This window comes from Cydia strobilella, chromosome 17 (assembly GCF_947568885.1).
Source record: "Cydia strobilella chromosome 17, ilCydStro3.1, whole genome shotgun sequence".
Taxonomy (NCBI): Eukaryota; Metazoa; Arthropoda; class Insecta; order Lepidoptera; family Tortricidae; genus Cydia; species Cydia strobilella.
In genome coordinates this window covers 13,150,245-13,170,339 of record NC_086057.1, presented here as the reverse complement: position 1 = coordinate 13,170,339, position 20,095 = coordinate 13,150,245, and the positions used below count along the sequence as shown (strand labels likewise).

General features: G+C 38.7%; 2 protein-coding genes across 2 annotated transcripts in view; one reads left to right on the top strand and one right to left on the bottom strand.

Moving 5' to 3' along the window:
* Positions 1–1,833: 1,833 nt before the first annotated feature.
* LOC134748942 (uncharacterized) lies at positions 1,834–7,569 on the bottom strand. Its single transcript, XM_063683811.1, has 2 exons — positions 6,264–7,569; positions 1,834–2,267 (listed from the first exon to the last, which is right to left on the bottom strand). The coding sequence occupies exons 1-2, from the start codon at positions 7,296–7,298 to the stop codon at positions 2,049–2,051; spliced, it is 1,254 nt and encodes a 417-aa protein (XP_063539881.1). The 5' UTR covers positions 7,299–7,569; the 3' UTR covers positions 1,834–2,048.
* Positions 7,570–17,449: 9,880 nt separating this feature from the next.
* Positions 17,450–20,095, top strand: part of LOC134749024 (organic cation transporter protein-like) — a 49,740-nt gene continuing 47,094 nt past the window's right edge. The window contains exon 1 of the mRNA XM_063683916.1: positions 17,450–17,829. Coding sequence (XP_063539986.1) covers positions 17,660–17,829 — 170 coding nt within the window. The 5' untranslated portion in view covers positions 17,450–17,659. The remainder of the gene's footprint in view (positions 17,830–20,095) is intronic.

Genomic DNA, 20,095 nt, shown 5'->3' with positions numbered 1-20,095 from the left:
GCTAAACTGTGGAATGAACTGTCGCCTGCCGTATTTCCGGACCTTAAAGGCCGGCAACGGACTTACAGCCTCTCTGGTGTCCATGGGCGACGGTCATTATCATCAGGCGATTCGTCCGTCCGTTTGTCTCCTCCTATATCATTAAAAAAGTTTTTTTTTTTTAATTTCGTCACATATGTAGATAGTGCCTACCTAACCTACCTTCCTCATGATGTTTTCCTTGAAACTTACAACGGGCAAAAAATATGAATTGATTGATAATTATCGGTATCGCGCCATACTTCCGAGAAACTCCTTGGTGAGCACGACCTCCGGTTTAGAAGCTAAGCATTCGGATGTCTGCAGCTGCATTACTGTTGCAGTATCGTTGTTGCCAAGATCAAGAAATTTGACAGTAACATCACCCGCGTCAACACTACAGCAGTAAAGTTGCTACACTTGCAACACAGTAGCATTGAGAATGTACTTACCTTAAAGCTATTAAGTGCTGTGGCTAGGCTCGGGTCACTAAGCTTTTCATTTTACATGGTTTTATTTAACTTACAGCGGGTGAAATTATGCAAGCTGGAATAGACCCACTTCCCATTATTCTATTGAACTGAAACTTCACATAGGTACATATGTAGGTTGGATGACAATGCAATATTATGGTGCCATAGAGCTGATCTGATGATGGACACAGGAGGTGGCCATAGGAACTCTGTGATAAAACAACGCAACCTAATTATGTTTGGGTTTATTAGAATTGTCTCGATGAAAGAAAAGTATATAGTCAGCAAAAATTATTTCATGTCTATTTTAAATCTGAGATTAGAATTCGTAGGTTAGAATCTTCTTACCTCCGCGACACTAAAAGTTCGCAGGGGCCGGTTTCACACTCCAAAAAACAACTGGTTGCGAACTGAGCAAGTCGGCTCAAAGGAGTAATTACAGAGCCGGGGATTAAACGTACGCTTGTGGTCAAATATGTGGGTGTTTGGGCTAAATATACCTTCATGCATATTTGAATGAGATGTTTTCGATTTGTAAACTAAGATATTATGGAAATTTTTATGAAGTCAATTATCTCAAAAACTTACTAATTAAAATATTGCAAACAAACAAGTTCACAACTTCTTTAATGCCCCATTTAGACGTAGGCCAAGCAATAAGAAGGTATAGAGGAAAATGCTAGGAACACAATTTTTGACTTCGTAGCTTTGTTTGGACTAGTTAGTAGGTGAACATATCAAAAGTCCCCGGCCGTAACTCTGGTGCTGGGGGGGAGAGTGGGATTTGAAGGTTCCATTTTTCGGTTTTTCGTTTATATCTCGGAAACTATGCGTCTGAACGACATGGCCACTTATACAAAATGAAAAGTGATTTAATTTGTTACTTACAAGTTTTATTTTGTATAAATGGCCATGACGCACAGACGCATAGTTTCCGAGATATAATCGAAAAACCGAAAAATGGAACCTTCAAACCCCACTCTCCCCCCCAGCACCAGGGTTACGGCCGGGGACTTTTGATATGTTCACCTCACCTCCTAACTAGTCCAAACAAAGCTACGAAGTCAAAAATTGTGTTCCAAGCATTTCCCTCTATAGCTTTTTTTGGGCATTCATTTCCTGGCCTAAAGCGAGGTTTAGTTAGATTAGCAAGAACTTGCCGACTACTAAGGTAAACTGCATTCAAAAGTCTGATCAGATCCCGCATTGTAACGTAAATTGCATGCAAGTTCTTGCTAGTCTAAACCTCGCTTAACGGTTCATGAACTTGAATGCAATTTTAGATACATTGCATGCTGTTGAGGATTGTAGAAGGACCAGGCAGAATAAAAAATTGTTAAAAATAGAAATGTACTGTATTCTGCCACACAAGTACATATATAAAAATTAGAAAATTATGTTGCTTGTTTCAAGTTCAAAGTTGCAATGTCACAACGTTAGCTAGAGAGAATATCATCAACAGAGGTCGCCCCCGTCTCGCCGCAGTCTCCGGTGAAGCCTTGCGTTTCGTTACAACATGCCCGCCCACGTTGAAAGCTTGGTCTTTCAACTGAAGAGTTAATTTTCGACTGGCAGTGGACATATTTTGCTGAACGCACGACGGATGATCCCAGACGACGTCCTGATGTCGGCCACGCGATTGACGCCATCAGATCCAGGGATGACGCTAACTATTCTGCCGAGCTTCCATTTCATTGGAGGCAGGTTGTCTTCTTTGACGACGACCATGGTATCGGTAGCAAGTTGACCCTTGGCTTGCCTCCATTTGGTTCGCTCCTGAAGTTCAGAAACATATTCTTTATACCAGCGCACCCAGTAGTGTTGCCTCAATTGTTCGATCCTCTGGTACCGTGTCAGTCTCAATGGAGGAATCTCTATCAGACAGGGAGTCGGAAGAGCTGTGAGTGGTCGTCCAATTAAAAAATGGCCTGGAGTAAGTGGTAGCAGATCAGAAGGATCGCTGGTTAAAGGAGTAAGAGGCCTTGAATTTAAAATTGCCTCTATTTGACACAGTGCGCAATAAATCTCTTCAAAGGTTAAATGACAGTTACCTAAGACTCTAACTAAATGGTGTTTAGTGGATTTTACCCCGGCTTCCCACAAACCGCCAAAGTGTGGTGAATATGGTGGAATAAAGTGAAACCTAATGCCGGCATTGGCTGCAGACTCAGATAACGTCTTCGCATGGCTGGTAAGGAATCTCTTTAAATCATTGTACGCCCCGACAAACTGGGTTCCATTGTCGGAGTATATGTCAGAAGGTAAACCGCGGCGACTAACGAATCGCTTCAACGCCGCCATGTAACCTTCCGCAGACAAGTCACTACATAGCTCAAGGTGTACACATTTAGTTTTAAAACACACAAAGATCACGATGTATACCTTTATGGTTTGACTACCACGACCCTTTCGAGACGCAGCCAGTATAGGACCGGCATAATCTACGCCAACAACCTCGAAAGGAAAGCCTGGCGTTACTCGCGGTGAGGGTAAGTTGCCCATAAGTGGCGCAATAGTTGCACCGCGCATACGAGTGCACAGGATGCATTTGTAATATGTTGACCTAGCTTGTGTACGACCACCGATTGGCCAATAGGTAGACTTTACGTATGCTAGCATGGCTTGAGGTCCCGCGTGTAACAAAATGATGTGAACGGCATTGAAATATGTCACCGTTATAAAATGCCCTTTCGGCAAGATAGCTGGGTGCTTTTTATCAAAGCTAAAAGGCCCGTTTCTAAGTCTTCCGCCTACACGCATAAGTCCTTCAGAATCCACAAAAGGATTCAGCTTGGTAAGCGGATCTTTGGCTTTGAGTACAGTTTTATTTTTAACATCATCATATGAGCAAAATGATTCTATCTGCGCTAATTTTACTAAAATATTCATAGCCGCATGAAGTTCTTTAGTGTTAAGGAATCCTGAATTTCTCACACTACCCGGTCGTGCGTTATTGATAAACCGTAGAACGTAAGCGGTGACTCGTTTGAGTTTGGTAAAATTGGAAAACTTCGTAAGATTCAATTCTGATAGCGGTCGGTAGCGGGAACTATCTAGTACAGCTTCGCTCGCTACATTTGCAGTGATTACCTCAGCCTTAACTTCATCGCTATCCTTGCTCGCGTGGTGATTTTTGGGCCAGTCCTCTTCGTCATTACGTAGGAATGCTGGACCGTTCCACCAAATATCAGCCGCAGCAATTGAACCCGCATCAAGGCCGCGTGAGACCAGATCCGCTGGATTGTCCTTAGTAGGTACGTGTCGCCAAGGCCAACCGCCAGTGATTTCGAGTATATCAGCTACGCGATTTCGTACGAATACTTTGAGTTGGGTTGGTAGCATTCTAAGCCATCCTAACACGATCATGGAATCGGTCCAAAATGTACAACTGTCTGCTTTCATGCGAAGTGATATTAGCGCTTTTTGGTAAAGCTGTGCTCCGATCAAAGCTCCGCATAATTCCATCCGCGGAATAGTTACCGGCCTAAGTGGAGCTACCCTACTCTTTGCCATGAGTAACCGAGTAACTACTCCTGTGTTAGTGATAGTACGTACGTACAAACAAGCTCCGTACGCAGATTGAGATGCATCCGTAAAAATGTGGAATTCCACTCGCGACGCGTGGATTCCTACGACACTACGAGGAATGCATAAGTGGTTTAATTCCGGTAAAGACATTGTTATACTATGCCATTTTTGAGAAATTTCTTGAGGCACTTCATCATCCCAAGAAACTCGTGAAAGCCATAAAAGCTGTAGCAGGATTTTACCCTGAATGACAACCGGCGATAAAAGACCTAGAGGGTCAAATATTTTTGCTATTGTGGAGAGGATAAACCGCTTGGTTATTTTTTCAGGGTGTTTTCCTAAGTCGATAGTAAAATACAAGACATCGGCTCCACTTTTCCAACCTAGCCCTAGCGTCTTACTTTCGTCCAAGTTGCCTAGATTTAGATTTCTAGAGTCGTCATTATGTTCAGTTATGAGCCTAGGTTCATTTGAACGCCACTTGCGTAAATTCATACCGGCACTTTTAAGTACTGCACTAACCTGAGTTATAATGCTGGTGGCCTCTTGCTCAGTATCAGACCCGGACAAAAAGTCATCCATGTAAAAGTCATGGGCAATGATTTCAGTGAGCCGAGGGTCCGAGCAGTCCAGTGATAACTGTTTAAGGCACCTAACAGCTAAGAACGGAGCACTGGCCGTACCGTAGGTGACCGTATTTAATTTGTATACGCACAGAGGTTCAGATGGATCCTTGCGCCAAATGATTTGTTGCAAATACCTATCGTCAGGGTGCACGACTATCCTCCTATACATTTTTTCCACGTCAGCCGTGTACACAAAGCGGTATTGCCTAAACCGTAACAAGATAGCTATGAGATCGTCCTGAATAGTAGGTCCTACATACTGAATGTCGTTCAGCGTTACTCCGGTAGACGTGCGCGCACTAGCGTTGAATACAACCCGGAGCTTTGTCGTGAGGCTAGATAGCCGTAACACGCCGTGAAAAGGCAAAAAGTTTCCTACTATCTCATTGGAAGTAACCTTGGACATGTCTCCCAAAGTCTCGTATTCGTTCATAAAATCTTTGTACATCGGCTTTAATTGCGACTGCCGTTCTAGTCTGCGCTCTAACGACAGGAAACATTGTTTTGCCCGCTCGTAAGAATCGCCCAACGAAGATGCAGGCTGCTTTAAAGGATACCTAACCATAAACCTACCGTCCGGTAACCGAGAGGTATTTTTAACAAAGTGTTCCTCGCAAGCCCGTTCATCGTTGGTATAATAAGCCGTCGCGGGTTTTATTGTTGCTTCGTCTAACTTCCAAAAACGCGTCAATTCGTCATCTTGATTATTCATCTGAACAAAATTGCAACAAATGCTTTTAGAGTTAAGATTACCAGCATTATGACCCGACACTACCCAACCTAGCTTGGTCTCATAAACTATGGGCTTGTTTCGTCCCAATTTAAATTTATCGTTACCTACTAATTCCCAAAAGACCTCGGCGCCAAGAAGAAGATCGATAGCTGCCGGCGAGTGGAACTGAGGATCAGCCAAGACTAAATGTTTAGGTATGTCTAGCAATGATACATTTACCTTTTCCAAAGGTAAGTCGCATGTAGCTTGTGGAACTACGTAAAATGACCTTTTCATGCTAAAACTTTTGTCAAACAAAGATGAAAACCTTGCGTCACATAATTTATGTAGGGTCGACTTAATATTTTGAATACCAGTTAAAGACACATTTACCTCCCTAATAGGTAAGTTCAGTTTTTTGCAAAAGTCAGCTCTAATAAAATTAGGTGAAGACCCATTGTCCAAAAATGCGCGCGCCATGTGTGGTTTACCGTCGCGATCATATACTTCTACTAGCGCAGTAGATAGTATGACTTGACCTTCTAAAGCAGGATGGGCCGGCAACAAGAAACTGCCGTTAGCACTGCAGCCGGGGTCAGGTGCAGGCTCGTCGTGCTCGCTCGGACTGCTAGGAGTCACTTCTATCGCCGGCATTGCTACTGGAGCCTTCGACGGTAACCTATCCACGTGTATAAGTGAGCTATGACGTAATGAACACGACTTGCACGGACCACGCCTACAATACTTCGCTATGTGCCCGGGTTTTAAGCAATTCAAACATACTTTCATCCCTTGAACCTTATCTGCACGTTCTTGATTAGATAACGCGAGAAAGTCGGGGCATTCAAATAACCAATGACCACGCTTACATAACGGACATTCATATGTAAAAAGTGGGCTACTCACAGTATCGGTTTCACGTTCATCTAGTCCTACGAAACATTTTTCCTTTACCCGTTGCACGGCGGAGCGCGCGTGCGCCGCGGAAGCAGCGCCGGCGCCGGCGGCGAGCGGCCAAGACGCGCGACGTTCGGGGCCATCCATCGCCATGGTTTCCAATAGATCCGCACGATCGCTGAGGAAATGTATGATAGCATCGAAAGTAATTGTTTCGCAACTAGGCACAAACTCCTCCCACTCTCGTCTAGTAACATTGTCAAGTTTTTGACATATTATATACACTAATAATGTGTCCCAATGGGTGGTTGGTTCATCAAGGGTCGCTAACGCACGTATATTTTTGCATATCGCGTCAATAAGATGCCGAATAGCTGTCGATGACTCCTTGGTAATTGGGGTTATATTAAATATGGCCTTGATATGATTATTCACCAATAACCGCTTATTGTTGTATCTGTCGCATAATAATTGCCAAGCTATTTTATAGTTACTACTAGATAATGCTAATGATTGTACAATTACCGCGGCACTGCCTTCTAATGAAGCCCGCAAATAATGAAACTTGTTTACATCATCGATGGAGTCGTCATTATTAATCAAACTATCAAATGTGTCGCGAAACTCAAGCCATGTATCATACGAGCCTCCAAATTTGGGTAAAGTAATGGTAGGTAACTTACATTTTACATGTGGATGACGCCGTGTATTATTGTCGGAAACCCCATCGCTAGGCGCGACCTTGGTATGCATGGTTACTAATTCCTTAGCCGCCGCGACTGACGAGTAGTACAGATCCTCGAAATCAGACCTCTCGTTCAATTGGGCCTCGTCATCCTCCGCCATATACTCCAACTTGGTTTGAATCTCGTCATACGTGTTGTAAACACATTCTAATTTAGCAATCCGAAGTTGCAGTTCCGTCACCTGAGCCGCACACCATACTTTTTCGGCTAACTCGCGTATATAACCTGAAAATTTAGTTAATCGCGACTTAATATGACCCCTCTTCTTAGTTAACTCTTTAAACAAGGCTTCATCCATCTTAAATTGCACTTAGTATTTACCTTCTTAGCACTATCAACACTCTGTTTCACCAAAAACACCAGCACAATGAACCGGGAACATAAACAAACACTTTCTTACGAATTTAATGCTAATTACTCCGATGTTGTTTACTATAAGCAGGCCGGCTAAGTTATGGCGATAAGTACCTATGTCGGCCGGGCGCACCGTTAGATACCTATGGCAAAAAAACGTTTATCGGCGCTCGACCGATGCACTTATTATGCAATTATGTAATTGAGATTTATTTGAGTTTTAAAGTATGATTTATTTGTATCGTGGTTTTTTAAATAGGTTACGGTAATTGTTTAAAGGCCTAATATAGGGTTTTTAAGCATAAGTTTCTTTGTAAATTGTGTCAAATAGAGGAATATTATAGAAAATAGTTATTAATGCTTCTTACGTAAAATGATTGACATATATTAAAGGAACGGACTCACTTTTAGCTCTTCTTAACCTGTTCACTCCTTATCGACGTCGTCGGATTGTAGTTTTCCGGAATAACGGTAGAACAGTTGAGCACTTCGTAGCTGATGGATGAAGATATAGCCGCCTCGGGATGTTTCAAGCTGCACTCCTCACTGGAAAGCCGGTATGTTGGATGCGCAGGAAATATTCCACACGATGCGTTTCTTCTTTGTCTCAGCCGTAATGGCGGTCCTTGGACCTTAATATCTCGTAGCTCGCTGATTCAAATAATTATCTGGCATCGAAGACCATGTTGAGGATTGTAGAAGGACCAGGCAGAATAAAAAATTGTTAAAAATAGAAATGTACTGTATTCTGCCACACAAGTACATATATAAAAATTAGAAAATTATGTTGCTTGTTTCAAGTTCAAAGTTGCAATGTCACAACGTTAGCTAGAGAGAATATCATCAACAGAGGTCGCCCCCGTCTCGCCGCAGTCTCCGGTGAAGCCTTGCGTTTCGTTACAACACATGCATCTTCTTGAACCGTCTAAATGGGGTTTAAGAGGTAAATTACTGGAGTAAATTAGCTAAGCTAAGATTTCTAAATACGTATATTGGTAAATTATTTACTAATATACTGAATACTATGAAATGGTATCTGACGTAAAAAAGAGTAATAAATATTCTGGAAAACTTACTTTGTCAGTAGACAAAGCCGCGAAATTAATTTTTTTATGCTGTCACCCTTTTGAGCATTTAACATTTTTAAAATTTAACACATTTTTTACTGACGGAAATGGTTTGCCAAACTATAGTTGCTGACACTTTAAAATCATTGTTGTAAGCACTCAAAATGCGTCAATGCCACGGAATCTCACGTACAAGAGTAATTTCGAGCACTGGCCGAAAATTATGCTAATTTTATTTCTTAATTGAGAAAAATTAGTCCTCAGGGTAACACGAAGTAGCTTCAGGAATTAAGCACGCGTACATACATGAGCCAGCACTTTCCGTGGTACCCATATGCCTAAAGCCCGCTCCACATTCGTGCGCGAATCGCGCATGAGTGTGGAGTGCCCTTTATACGTAAGTGCTTCTAATTCTCTTAATACCTAAGTATATAGTCCGACTAATTTTATTGAACGGCGGAAGCGGTGGTCCCAATTTCTCGACTATATTATGCCATCTTACTAAGACTAGGCGTCTTTGACTAACTCTAAGGGCGAGCAGTACGCGCTTGCACCCCGCTTGCAAGTTGTACCTAATTGACCTTGAATTACGATATAGCGAGAGAGATTGGTGCTGCCGATACACAACTTTGGGAACAAATCAAATTATTTTATTTAATATTTTTGATTTGTTTTTTTAAGTAGTCACACTACTATATGCCTATAAATTATAAACTTTAAATATGTTAAGCCCTCCAGTGGTCAAGGCCGGATTAATTCTACTTAAAAAAAAAACGCAAATCAAAAATATTCTATAAAAAAAAACATTTGTTCCCAAAGTTGCGTTTAGGTTCATATTACATATATATTATATACTAACATACATATAAATTACATACAGTTAGAAACTAAACACTATTTTGGCGACAGAACGGCGTGGCTCCGTTGAATCGTCTGGTCTTGTGTCGGATTCGGCAGTTTGCCCCGGAACCTCCGAAACACCCTTCGGCTAGAAGTCTGCGCACTCGATGGTCTCCTGCCGCAGTCGCGCACGCTATGCTATGCCATCTACAATAGAAAGTCACCCGGCGACCCCCCAATGCAAAAGTACCCATCACGCTCGCCGCGTTACCACGTTGAACCGCGATGGCTAACCTTTGCATCATCAGGAAACATCCAGAGCGAGGATCCACACCCCTCTCCCGCACGCGTCTCCCCATTTCCCAGAAAAAGGCTGCAAGGCAGAAAATTCCTTAAGTAACTAACAAATATTTATAATAATTATTCTTTCATCTGCTACCTAAGGAAACGTGACAGGTACAAATATGTATGCAGGGGTGCTAAAACTAACAAATATTTATAATAATTATTCTTTCATCTGCTACCTAAGGAAACGTGACAGGTACAAATATGTATGCAGGGGTGCTAAGCTAATAGTTTTGCTGACTGTACATATGCACTTAGTCTCAATTGATCTGGGGTTTACCGCAAAGTCAATTCTATTAATTTTATTGCCGCATATTTTTCCTGTGTAAATTATCACCCTTTTTATGTTGATACATCATAGTTAAGGATTTAACTGGTTAGGTACTTACCTTTAACAATATAAGCCGTTTTTTTACCCATTAACTCGTCTTATGTTATGATTAGAATTAGTCAAATAGTGCCCCGAGCTTAATGGTAGGTACTAAGGTACTAAGAGAAAAGCCTTTGGTACGATACGCGATACGCCTCTATATTTTATACATCTCGCTGCTCTGCTGTGCTGACCACCGATCCTCTCAGGCCAGTCTCAGGCCAATTCAAACGTACACTGATCACTGATATCAGAATGACATTTAGGTATCTGATGTCAATGACGTCATTCAAATATCGTGCATTTCTCTTGTACTTGTCTGTACCATGTAGGTAAATTTGTAACTTAATAATATAATTTAAATATTATTCGAATGTCAGTGTACGTCCGAATTGGCCTGATTGTCACTAATCAATCCGCTACCCCGCGTCTCCTTCGCTCCGTCTGTTCGAAATTTATTCGAATTTGTAATCGGAAATCTGCTACTGGAAACCCTGTATTTCAGTTCAATATAATATTGAGAATTAAAAAGATATAACTTGATGTCTACTTGTAAAGTTGTTTAGCATCAGACCAGGGATGGTGCGAATATTCGCATACACATCCGCAACCGCGGAACTTCCGCATTATTTTCAACATCCGCATCCACATAAAATCGATGCAGAGCTTAATGCGGATGCGAATAGCGGCGGCGTAAGTGCTAGGTAATTTCGTCACTAGCCCACAGGAATCTCGTTTCGTTTGTGTGATTCGTCGATCGAGCACTTTAGCCTTTGAGGGACAGCGACAAGTAGTGAAAACTTTGTTTTATTTGGACTTTAGTATAGTAATACGATTGCGGGGCACCTATATTCCGGTTCAAATACTGTTTCATTTTTTTTTAAATAAAAAATACTAAAGTGTACTATTTGACGTTTTTTATGTGCTTAATCTCGACATCCGCCTCCGCATCCCCGGATGTAAGCCTTTAAAAATCCGCATCTGCTCCGCATCCGCGGATGTCAAGAAATCTGCATCCGCAACATCCCTGCATCAGACGTCGATGCAACTTGTCACATATCGAACAGATCGTGTCGAGAAGAGATTTCGAGACTTACGGCGTAGTTTTGAGCGCATACGTTTGGAGCCACTTTGTGGATAACAATCCTTCTGAGTCAAAAAGTTTCAATCCCACAAAGAGGTTTGCGAGATTAGGGCGGGGTGTTGTATCGATAGTTTTTGTCGATAAGTCTTGTAATCAATTCTAAAGCTAACTAGGTAACATATTATATCAAATCAACAAAAATGATTACTATAGCTTTGGAAAAGCTCATGGGACAGACGAAATAGAAAAACATTAAGGAAATTATTTAAAAACTTCATGGAAAAAGAAGTTACAACAAAACACAACACAAGCCTTCTTAGGATTGAACAAACTTGGATTACACGCATTTAGGACAAAATAAATTGCTCGGAATTAATCCTTCGAAAAAATCTACTTGCATGCAAGATTTCTAAATTAGTTTATTTTCAAACAAGAAGAAACGTCTGCGAACGATGCTATTAAGCTTAAAATAAATTTAAAAGTGGAAAAACTACTGTCTTGGGTGAGACTTGAACCATCCAGAGGCCGTGAGTTCAAGTCTCACCCAAGACAGTAAATTTTCCACTTAATTTTTTTTCTAAATTAATTTTATCAAATAATATTTATAAATAACAAATCAATGAAAATACGACGTTCATAATGTAACCGTCTGCGTCTTTGACTGCTCTGTTGAAGTCGGTGTAATGCACGGAGTTTATTAATTCGTGGTGTAATGTTAGGTTAGACAGACTCTTTTTTATTAGCCTATAAGAGTGTCCCACTGCTGGGCAAAGGCCTCTCCTCTTTCCCGCCACTCTTTACAAAATGTGTCAAGGTCGTCCCGCCATCTCCGTTTTTGTCTTCCTCTGCCCCACTCACCCACTCTGTACTTTATATTATATATCGATAAATTCGACATCACTAGCGCATATAAACCAATATCGGATATCGCAGTAAGTTCACGGAGCGGCGCAACACGGGAACATTGCAACGGAAGCCCAATACTGTTGAGTATTTATCAAAAAACACTGCTTTATATTTTGTAGAAGTTGCAACTGCAATTCTTAATGCCATCCGAGTGATCCGAGACTATTGAAGTGCACTAGTCATAATGAACGGACTTAAGGGTGTATTCAGAAAAGGCAAATATTTATAAGGCAGGTATTTTTAGCGATCCGTGAAAACGCTAGGGACGCACCGCACCATCACATCGGGTTTAAATTTTAACTTCTATGTAGCATTAAGGATGAGTCACGTTAGACCGGGCCGTCGGGCCGGCGCTTCGTTTTCTATGGAAAGCATCACGTGATCACCTGTCATGTCATAGAAAAGTAAGCGCCGGAAGCTCCGGCCCGGACACGGCCCGGTCTAACGTGAGTCATCCTCTAAGTGCAAGCGCGGTAGGCCGATTATGACTTAATAATTTGTAAAGTTTTCATCATGTTTTGATATGAACGTGACAATCGCTCTCACTTATTGTTAATACCACTGTAATGACATTGTTTAATCAGAATTGGCCTCCTGGGCAGGAAATAATATTGAAATCAAATTGAAATGAAATCATATTGTATTGAATAGTCAGCATCAATAGTAGCGGATGAACCAACGCATGAACCAGTACATATCAGCCGTAAGTATTTCAGAGTGGCAAAGAAAGACAAATCTTTACAGTTTACGTTCTGAAATATCATTTACTTTATTGTTCTACACCTAGAATATACATACATACAGTTATAGAATATTTCGTTTCGTTGTTGTTAAACAATGGTAATAGATACTTATGATGTGTAGTCTGATCCGCTACTTTTGATGCTGTATCTGAAACTCCCTTTTAGTTTTAAAAATAGGTGACTGAATCTGACATAGATGAAAAGGCCTATTATTATTCTCCATAAAAATTACTTAGACATGAAATCATTTCCTAATGAGGGCTACCGCGTTTAATTTCGCCGCTAGGGGCGCTAGTGTAGATGGAGGCCTTTCAAAATGTCAAATCTATAGAAGTATGGGGGTTTCAGGCTTTTTTATCGAGAATTTTCATCCATAATTGTGGTAAATCTTTGTCCATCTTTGATTAATCATGGCAAAGATAGATGATCATGGTAAACAATAGATATAGCTCAATAAATGTTAGTGTTTAAAAAAGTGCCAACTAAAATATATGCAAAATTAAACAGGTTGAAATAATTACACATTTAGACGTTAAAATACCTTTGTGTATATTACAACGTATTGATTTTATAAAAATAAGCATAGAAGAATTTTGAGATCTGTTTTTCTGGACCTACATCTACAGTGGCGCCAACTGATGGGCACAAACACGGTAGCCCTCATTCTGAATATGTGTACGGACCCCGGACCATCAAAATGGTTATTTTCTTTCCGATTTTTAGGTACTTATGTATTAGCATTGGAGCATTAGGTAGCTGAAGATGCCAGATTTTACCAGAAATAAGTACTACCTACTTACTTCTGGTACTTGCATAAATAATGTAAGAGCAATGGTGCATTCTATTGCAATTCGGTGCTATTTCTATTCACCGGGCATTTCGTTGCGTCTTGCGGTCTAAAGTAATCTTATTCTGAACATGTCTTAAGAATAGATATACCGATCTTTATTTGTACCTAAGTCTACTGTATGTTAGAAGGAAAATCTGATATTGCATCTTTTATAGACTTTAAAAAGCAATCTGTGTGACATTGATATATGAATGATGCTGTATTCCTGTAACATTAGTAACTAAACTATAAAATAGCCTTACAAATAATTATTTATTTGTAAGGCTATTTTATAGTTTAGTTACTAATGTTACAGGGGTTAGATACATTTCAGGTTCAAATTTTAGTAACATAAAGAGGATAGGGTAAGTCTGTCCATTCAGAAATCATGGACAAATACGTAATGAATAAAGAGGACAATACCTGTAGCATATTCATTTGTGGTTTAATTACTATTTACCAAAATGGTTTCCTATCGATCGACTTTTATAGGTTTTGCTCTTGATAGACGTTTAATGGACGACATTTACCTTGCAGGGTGAAGTTTGGACGGTGTGGTAGGTAATTACCCACTTTATGAATGAATTCCATTTATAAACTGTTATTCCCTGCTCTTTAGGAAACAAAATAAATTATAACAAAGAGAAGACCAGTACACTATTTTCTACTTTTCAACCATCTCCGTCTTGGATCAGTTTTTCAATCTCCCAAATTGCAATATCTAGGATATTTTTCTTGCATCGAGCTAGCTTCTACTTATGAACTTCAGCCAAATTGCGATCCAATGGCATTAGAAGCACATTTCCGTAACGCGGATCCGATAGTTTGATATCGGCTGATGTGGGAAAGATGGGGCTGGTTACATAATTTAAAGGCGGATAGGAAAGACTTTAAATCTTTAAACTTTTTAGTTTTGGATTGAATTTTAATGTGTTCAAGTAAAATATCTGCTATCAAACTAGCGCTAGGTTTGTAGCGTCTTCAGGTGCAACAAACACAAATTTATAAGAAACTTGAGTTTATTAAGGGTACATGAGCCAACAAGAAATCCGTTAAATACGCCTATATGATATATACAATATGTCCATCTGTTTGTTTGTCTATCTGCGACTTAGCTCAATCACCTGTGTACTGGAAAGCTATAATTTGGCAATAATGCAATGTCGCCGTCACGTAAGCGTCATAGGGCAAGGAATCTTATTTGTATATTTTGTATGCGTACGTTACTACGTGTCACCGTGTCTAAGAAGCTACTGCTCAGACACGGTGAGAAAGGGAGGCTTCCTCTTTCTGCACTACGGACCGTGAGTGGAGTATATACATATGAACAAAAGCAAGCAAGCAAAAGTTAAAAGTTAAAAGCGACGTAAGAACTTGTGGACGGTCTTCCCTTATAAACGGTCTTATCAACGTTATAATAAGTATACCTAATTCAATCACGCCAACAATACAGAAAGTGAGAGTTTTGAATGATTCGGGAGCAAAGATAGATATAACTCCGTAATAGATGGATACAGTCTAAGGAAAAAACGTGCCTAGAAAATCACGAAAATTTGATTCTCGATCAGAGGGCGCCACTAGTTTTGGGCTACACTCGTATAGAGGGCGTTGACGGTTTCGTTTGTTATTTATAATTTTAACGCATATCAGTGAAAGAACATGGGTCAAAATCATAAAAATAATTAATGCAAATAAAAAAAATCATTTATCCATTTAAATACATTCTATCGTATTTTTATAAATCTTCATTTTTAGTTTTAAGGTGTGTCGATAGATGGCAGTGAATTTACTGGGGTTACAAAATTTACTATGACAGTACCGCTCTATCTTATTATATCCTCTTTGTTCGGGAGTGATGGTTTTGAAGGTGATCGCCGTGATCGGGGTCTATATCCAGGTCAATATAGGTAAGTCTAGTAATACAGAAAGTGACGTTTGTTCGTAAACGTGGAATTTGTGAATATGGATTTTCTACTATTCATTATTGCGTCAGAAATCGTATCGTATCATTCTGCGGTCAAACCTGTACCCTACATACTATTCCCTATTACTATTTATCATTGTATTTAACCTATAAATTCAAATTTACATCAAATTTACGGGCCTTTCAACCCCGCGTTACGAACGTCGGTGTTATTCCGCTACTGCGTCTAGTAAATCACATTGACACTAAATAAGCGAAGCGTTAGATCGCGTAAGGGAACACGAATATAGGAATTTGCAATTAAACTGTAGCTGTCTGTGCAGCAGGCATACAAGATTTAGTGGCGTGGGCTGACAAGGGGTCATTTTAAATGCTTGCCGAGCTATGGTGACCCGAATGCTTAGAACAATCATAGCTTAGCGAGCTCATTCCATATATGCCATTTTCAACTGAAAGAGTACTTACTGTCGCTTTTTAGTAAGGCGCTATTTCCATATAGCTTCAATTAGAAATCAACCTTATCGACAACCGACAATGTGGTACCTAAACGTCACATATATAGACGAAAACCCACTTATAATAACTCATATTATTTGTAATACTAATAAGTTTTTATCTTAAAAAGTATTAAAAAAAAAAAAACATTTATTTCAGGTCTTACGAACCCATATTTTACCACATTACAAAAATTACAAAAACAAAAATAGAAAATAAAAAAAACTATTAACTTATAAGCGCGTTTTTAAACTTTTTTATTAATAATCCGTTTAACCCACTAAGGAAACTGATGCACACTTCAAGGGATGACAAGGGGTCATTTCAAATGCTTGACGAGCTATGGTGACCCGAATGCTTAGAACAACCATTCATAGAGGTAAGCGCAGCGAGCTCACTCCATATAGACGAAAACCCACTTATACCTATAATAACTGTTAAGCCAGGTAATAGTTATTTGTGCAACAAGAGAGGAAAGTTGGTTTTTCTTGCGAGTGTTTATTTTGAGTCCCGAGAAAGCGAAAGATTCTAAGTTAGAATCTTGAGCGTAGCGAGGGACTCAAAAACACGAGATGTAATATAACTTTGCTCTCGTGTTGCACACATAATTTTTCACCTCAGTAGTGAGAACATATTAAAGGTTAAAATGTATTTCGAATAATACAGAGAAAAAAAAATTGTAATAAAAGTATGAAGTGGCAGTTCATGGCCTTCACTAAATTAAAAAGCTACTTTGTTTCACTCCCTGGAGTGAGGAAAGTGCGACTTTCCTCACTCCAGGGAGTGACAAAAGTAGGCTTGTTCGAGCTGCTGAGGTGAAAACTTATTTTTAATACTAATAAGTTATTATCTTAAAAAGTATTAACTTATAAGCGCGTTTATTAAATTCTATTAAATAAATAAATAATAAATAAATATTATATACCTATAAAACATTAGATTAGTATTGGCATTGGCTGTTTATTTTGTTTATGTCACTAATAATAGGCCGACTAATCGGCCGTTTCTGCCGACTAGTCCCCGACTAATCGCCGACTACAAATGTGGCCGGATAGTCGGCTTTCCCGACTAGTCGGCGACTAGTCGGTACATCCCTCGTACTAAGCATTAGCTACTAAGAGCGCGTAAACCTAACATAAGAATAAGTATTGTAACAACCCTGAGACGAAAAATAAATAAACATAATTATAATATTAATAATTCTATAGATCAGAAAATATCGTGTGTGCGTGAAATTCCTATAATTTTATACTAGCACTTATACGTGGCGGTTACTTATATTTTACGAACTTTACATAAAATTAAAAATACAAGGTAAAATTTAATTAGGTATTTACTCTGTGAAAAAGTATTACTTTAAAAATCAAGGACTAAAGAATTTCGCGTTTTAGTACGATTTAATCGATAACGTAGATAATTAGGCGCACGACAAAAGTCATAAACCTACGCGCTATGTATGCGCGCGCACTTTCAGCCCGGTGACCGACCGGCGCGAACGCACGTTACCGGTTCAAATGATAACGTTAAAACGTTCAATGAATAAACGGTAAATGTTTCAAATAATTATTTAACTGTGTCAAAAATAAATTTAATCAATTGAGAAAAACTATATTTATACAATTGGGTATTTTGACTTAAGTTGGTTAATTAGACTAAACTTAAATTTGTGACTGTTGTGTGTTTGTTTGTTTTTATTTGAACAATGGATCCAGAGAAGAAACAAAACGAAGTGACAGTGGACGATATTTTACACGAGTTGGGACCGTTTAAAAAGTTTAATATATGGAATTATTTTTTAATTTTGATACCGGTTTTCCTCGCTGGGATGTACTCATCTGTGTTCAACTTTGAAGTGTTAGACTTGAATTATAGGTAAGAAAAAAATATTTATTTTACTAAACTACAAAATAAAGATTTAAAAATAATCGGAAGTACCCTACAGTCTGGTCCGATAGAATTCGAAAAAAGTAAATAAACCTATTTCCGTTTATTACTTCGTAACCACATTCTATGAATAATTTTTATACACCAAAATTATTCAAATTTCAATAAAAATATTAGATTTAAGAGTAGATTAGTGTTTGCGAAAATATTAGGTTATAGGTACATATTTCAAATTATGCATCATACATACATACCTTTTTTAACTTTTCTATCGGACCTAGTATGGTCCTGACGACGTGTAATTTTTCGTGTGCTTATTATGCGATCTATTCGGATTGACTACTTATTTTAAAGGTTAACCACCTAAAATCTCACATAGAATGCACATAAATTAACAAAAATATCGATGAAGTCGTTTTCCAAGCGTAAGCATATTTTTTTAAACCACGTTTAGTTTTAAATAAGTAAATTGTCGATATTTTTTTTAATAATTAAAAGGTCGTAGGGTAGGTATTGTTTATTTTGTGCCAAATGGCAAAACATAGTGAAACATAAATTATTGTATAAGATCTATATTTAACCTATGTTTACAAATAAATAAATTTTGATTTTGATATTTTTTTATTTTGAGGTTAATACTGTTTAAATTGAGGTTTGAAGTCATGTTTAGTATCATTATCAACTTAAATCAAACATGTAGACCATCCCAAATATTATATAAATATAGGTTCAGCGGTTATTGATTCCCTATACAAATTTCCACCCCACTTTGCATACCCTTAAAATATGATTTTGGTTACAAAAACTATCCTATGTACTGTCCCGGGACTCAAACCATCTCTATACCAAATTTCAACGAATTCAGGTCGACGGTTTAAGCGAGAGGAGTTTTATAAAAAATATTTTTTTTTTAATTTTGTTTTTACTTAGGAATGGTGTCAATGTTGATACCATAAATGAATTCAGCACCCCCGATTTATACGAAAACGATTCCAAACCCGGCCTAGCAGCATCAATCAAGATAAAAACCAGAGCCCTAAATACACCTTCATGAGCGGATATCTCAAAAACTATAGATATAATATATAAGATACCGAAAAACTTGACAGAATAAAACTTGTAACAAATTAAATCTCTTTTCATTTTATATAAGTGGCCAAGTCGCTCAGACGCATAGTTTCCGAGATATAATCGAAAAACCAAAAAATGGAACCTTCAAACCCCCCTCCCCCCCAGCACCAGGGTTACGGCCGGGGACTTTTGATATGTTCACCTCCTAACTAGTCCAAATAAAGCTACGATGTCAAAAATTGTGTTCCAAGCATTTCCCTCTATACCTTTTTTTGGGCATTTATTTCCTAGCCTAAACTGGTTCCTAGACAATAGCGTGTTTTATCGTTAAAAAGTAATTTTGTCCAAGCGTCCTCAGTAAATGCGAATGATCAGGCGAATATTTTGGGAAATTGCATTAATTACTTTGAACTAAAACTCAATTAATTCTATATTAAACATAATTTAGTTTTACATAATCGTTACCTGTTAAAATCAAATTAAAAGGGAATTAAAATCAAGATCATAATTGTAAACAGATTTGTAAGGCATGTGCTAGTAGGTACAAAAACATGGGTTGTATTCTCTGTCTGTAAGTCTGGTTGTATGTATATGTTACGGGTAATGTTAGAAGGTTAATTTAACTCAAGTTTACCCTGGTAGTCCGAAAATTTCCTAGATATGTACGGGTCAACGCCGAATATAGATTAATGTTGTTTTAATTTTCGGACTTTACCCAAAAGTCTCGGGTAGTACTAGTTATACCAGGGTAAACTTCAGTTTAATTAACCTTCTAACATTACCCGTAACATATATGCTTCTCAATCTTAAATACCCTCATACGCATATCATACTGGATTAGTTTAAGAGTCTCAAGAATCTAGCCGCTGCCATACAAACGAAGTTACGCTCTAAAATAACATGAAATATGCCATGAACATTCAAGTACCAGAACTAATACAACACATACGTACTTGGGCGTTTTCTAGAATAAATATTGAAAACCTGATTCTCACAGATCCTGGACTGGTGTTTTAGGGTTCTTCCAACTCAGAATCACTAGCATATTCAATCCTGAAGAAATGTCCCAAAAATTTGTATGAAAATTGTACATTCCACTACGTCAAGCACATACAAATGAAAAAAACAACACACTCAAACGTCACGTAATGGAATAGACATTTCGGGACATCTTTTTAATGGC